This window comes from Hakea prostrata, chromosome 1 (genome assembly GCF_041222555.1).
Source record: "Hakea prostrata isolate BN-2017 chromosome 1, UWA_Hpros_2, whole genome shotgun sequence".
NCBI lineage: Eukaryota > Viridiplantae > Streptophyta > Magnoliopsida > Proteales > Proteaceae > Hakea > Hakea prostrata.
In genome coordinates, this window is record NC_142600.1 from 35,421,063 (window position 1) to 35,425,649 (window position 4,587).

The following is a 4,587-nucleotide window of genomic DNA, read 5'->3' on the forward strand; positions in this document are numbered from 1 at the left end:
ATCTTGGAGCAATTGTTCTCAATTACATGTAGTTAATTATTACCATAACTACCTTAAAACTTGAATTTTGTAAAAAAGAGAAATCCATTTAATTCAGTGAATAGTGATTTAACCTGCGTTTTATTTTATATTATCTTCTTCACTTCATCCAAACATGTTGAACCAAGTTCATTTCTGGTCCTTAACCCAAAGTCCACATAGAATTGGTTCTCATTCTAACTTAACAATGATCGTGATTGATAATTTATTTAAAATTATCTTTTCAACTTTCATCCAATAGTTATATAAAAGCCCATTTCTGGTCCGTAACCATGATCCCACACTAGACTTGGATCTCATCTAAGAAAAACCTTGGATAATATTTTGATGGTACAAAGATTGGTACAAAGGCATGAGATGGTATTCATTGAATCTCAAAAATATTATGCATCACAAAATCGGGAACCATAACAAAATTTCTTGAGAATTTTTTAATTACAAGATTAAATCGCGAATTCCTCGTCTGATAGTCAAAACATCGCCGACGCTTCGTTTCTTACTTCAGTCCTGCGAAGCTGTCTGTTACTTCTGTCACTTGCGGACGACAGAGTACAAGAGTAGTAAGATTGGTTTCCCCATTGAAATCTTAACTCTGCTGCATCTCTCTCAACTACACGGCCAGATCCAATGGAGTATGAGAGGATTGACAAACTTCAGGTTTGAATTTGCTTCCTTCTCATGTTTTTTTTTTTATTTAGTTCTTGCTAGGTTTACAGAATTAGTTCTTCAAGATTGTTTCTCGACTGCAATTTTATTCTTTTGAATATTGCAGTTGCAGATATCTCCTTTTTTTTTTTTTTTTTTTTTCATTTCTTTTTGGTGGGTCAGGAAGAAATGCAGGAATTATGATGAATTTAAAATGGGTTCAATAGATCAGACAATTTTTTCTTGTTCTTTCTTCATTGTTCTAGCCTCCTGTAAGAGGGTTGATTAAAAACCAGTAGTTTCAGCCTGGTTGAGGCTTTTGCATTGAGAGCCTGATCTGAGGGTATGAAACCAAGCTTATTGGTTTTTTAGAACTTCAGTTACAAATTAAAGCAAAATCGAACCTAAGAACATTACATGAGTTTGAGTTGGTGAATCAAATATGTACTAATTTTTTAAATCTAATTGCAGAAAGGCATAATTTCCCCTAGCAAATTGAGGCTGAAACTCATGGGATCTCATAATAATTCATCAAGAACATCTCCAGCAAGGCTTAATGATGATGCAGAGCTCGTGAAAAACAGTCTATTGGCTTCCAAAAATGGAGCTTCTGATGATGAGGGTCAGTAAGATCTCCCATTAACCATTCTTTAAGGGATCTAAAACATTTTTTTTCGTTCCATTTCAATAGTATTCTTAGACTTGAGGACCAACGAAGACTAAAAATCCAAACTTCGTTTGGTTGAGTTTTGGGTCCTAGATTTCAAGTATGTGAAATTTGTTTAAATGAATCATTTCTATGCTAAGTTTTGCTTTCTTATAGGTGGCTCCAAAGACTCTAGTGAATCTTCTGCTCACTCTGTAGCTCCCAGCATGAATTCATCTTCCGTAAAAGCATATGGAGAGGGAATGTCAAATTCTGGCCAAGGTTATCAGGTTTGTTCCAGACAGAAGGAAACTGGTGATGTCAATCGTATCAAAATTCAGCATCCATCAAGGGGGGCTAGTGGGAATTTGAGGACTGTTCACCCAGTGAAATCTCAAGAAGAAGATGGTCCTGATTATGAGAGTAGTGCTAGTTCATCTAACTTTGAGTTTCACAAAGGTGAGAGGTCCTTAAATAATCCAATGGGGAAGCACTTCTCTCGATCAATACCTTCTAAGTGGAATGATGCAGAGAAATGGTTGGTCAATAAGCAACCATTACACACTAGTCATCCTAAGAAGATGATGTTGCAAAGCCAAGTGAACCGGCAAACAACAAACTTGGTGAAGGTTGTTCCTGAATTCAACAGTAATGATCAAAAGGGATCTGTTATTCCAGTGATGGACACTAAGCAGATTGATTCCCATCATTCTGCTGCACAAGCAGGTTTGGAGAAGTTCTACTTTACTAGTCCTGGCACTGATACTGTTCCAGGTCCAGCCAATGCCGCAATTGATCTTTGTCCCCTCAACAAAGACGAGAAGGAAATGGATAAAAAGGAAGTATCTGATCCATGGAAGTCCACAAATACAGCAGGTAAATGGCGCCTTCGTTGTTCTCGTTTTCTTTTTCTTTCTTTTTCTCCTTTGTCAAATTTTAATGCTGACAATCAAGAGATGAGTCTCCAAATATCTGAACTTCCCATTAGATAGTATTTGTCAACAGAATTCTAAATATGTGAATGCAAAATCCCATGCAATCAGATTTCTTGTGAGGTCTCTGGGAACCTCTTCCTTGTAACTACTGTATGAAGAGATTTCCATATTAGATTTCGGATGTGTTTCCTAAGTTCTCAATCTGCTATTTGAGCAATATTTCTTCAACGTGTTCTTCTTTTGATGGTTTGTGATAATTATGCAGCTTTTCCCACTGTAAGGTCAGTGGCAATGAGAGACATGGGAACAGAAATGACACCCATTCCAAGCCAAGAGCCTTCAAGAACTACAACTCCTGTAGGAGCAACCACCCCTCTCCGCAGTCCAACTTCCTCAATTCCATCAACTCCTAGAAGGGGAGCACCAACATCCACACCTACAGACTTCACTGCTGACAGTACCACAGAATGTCAAAAAGAAGACAACAAGAAACAGCTATCTGAACAAGAACTGAAGATTAAGACAAGAAAAGAGATTGTGGCACTTGGCGTTCAACTCGGAAAGATGAATATTGCTGCTTGGGCAAGTAAAGATGAGACGGAACAGAATGCTTGTTCGGTTGAACGCAATGATGCAAAGGAACGGATAAAAATCGAATATGAAAACCGTGCAACTGCATGGGAAAAAGCTGAACAATCTAGACACACAGCCAGGTTTGCCTTTCTACTTCTTCAAGCTGCACCAGTAATGGAAGTCCAAAAGCTTAGGGCCTTTCAACTTTATGTTCAGTTCCTGGTGATCTTGAGAAGGGTGGACTCTAGGCAGAGTTTTGCTTCTTTTTTATTTTTTAACATATAACTTCTTGCATTACTTATTGGAAAATGAATTCTGAAAACTTTTCAGATACAAGCGTGAAGAGATCAAAATTCAGGCATGGGAGAGTCAACAGAAAGTGAAAATAGAAGAGGAGTTGAGGAGAATAGAGGTACTTCACTCTGTAATTTGTTTATTTCTCTTTATCTAACGCCATCCTGGAAGGTATTGACCAATTCAAAAATAAACTATTAACTAGTCTACCTGAAATTCCAAGGGACCTGAACTATCAAACTAAATTTGCATTTTCATGATCCACCATAGACACAATTGCCACCCCACCCCTTTTTATTTTTGGAAGAGGACATGTTCTGAGAGTTCTAGGCCTGATATGATCATTGCTTATCTGGATGTACATTGTTCAGTGGCTTCACTCAAGATTTCCAAGAGTTTGAATGAGAAAACAACCTTGACACACACTATTGAATTTGCATTAATGTCTCAGGCCCAAGTTGAACATAGGAGAATCCATGCTCAAGAGAAGATGATGAAGAAGATTACAACTGCAAGGCAGAGATCAGAAGAAAAAAGGGCTGCTGCAGAAGCCAGAAGGAACAGACAAGCAGCAAGGACTGCTGCACAAGCAGATTATATCCGCCACACAGGCCGCATTCCACCATCACGTTTCATCTGTTGTAGTTGGGCATCTTAAAACCTCTGGATTGGCTGAGGAAATTCCCATCTTGTACAAGCACCAATTCATTACAGCCTCTCTTATGTTAACCCTTTCCAACCCCAATCTTCCTCAGAGCCATGAATGATACTGTGTTATCTGTATTCCTCAAATGACAAGATTAATGTGAATTTAAAGAAGCTCAGTCTGAGAGGCCCAAAGAATTAAAAAGGGGGAGAAGGAGAGGCCGGGGCAGGACGGGCCAAAAGCAAAGGAAAATATAGAACCGGGACCAGCAGAGTACCAACAAAAAGAATCAAGAAAACGAGGAGAAATGAGGAGCAAGATGGATGAGGGCAAAACAGGATGGAAGAGAAACGACAATGAGGGGGCCCAAGGAAAGCGAAGTCGTGAGGCACGCCACGGAACAAGCGCCGGAGGGAATAATCCAGAAGGCAGAAGAGCTGGGGAGACCAAGTAACCTTAGGAGGTGGGAGAAAGGATATGATAGCTAGGCCTGCAGCAGGCCGCCGTTGGAGGGAGAATCCGTGCCCCCATTTAGTTGGGACAAGGTTATTGTTGTTGTTGTTGTTGTTGTTCGTCTCAGCTCCAATCTTCACTTTAAAATAGTATTTTCTCTCCATTGAGAAAGAAATTGAAAAAGGAAGCATGTACCATACACAGGAGGAAATCAAACTGAGGAAGAATGTTCAAAGTTTCACCATTCAAAATTTATCAGAATTAATATCTACGAGCAAGTTGGACTTTTCAAAACCCAATCTCAGTTTCTAATACTTTTAGCGAAGTACAATTCTGTCTTGATCCTAAAACTAGAC

General features: G+C 39.0%; 1 protein-coding gene across 1 annotated transcript; it reads left to right on the forward strand.

Annotated features, from left to right (window-relative positions):
- Positions 1-530: 530 nt before the first annotated feature.
- LOC149028855 (uncharacterized) lies at positions 531-3,952 on the forward strand. The gene is made up of 6 exons (XM_089149314.1): positions 531-696; positions 1,156-1,306; positions 1,508-2,206; positions 2,531-2,978; positions 3,169-3,250; positions 3,584-3,952. Exons 1-6 carry the CDS (start codon positions 667-669, stop codon positions 3,788-3,790), a joined length of 1,617 nt encoding a protein of 538 aa, XP_089005440.1. The 5' UTR covers positions 531-666; the 3' UTR covers positions 3,791-3,952.
- The last annotated feature ends 635 nt before the right edge of the window (positions 3,953-4,587 follow it).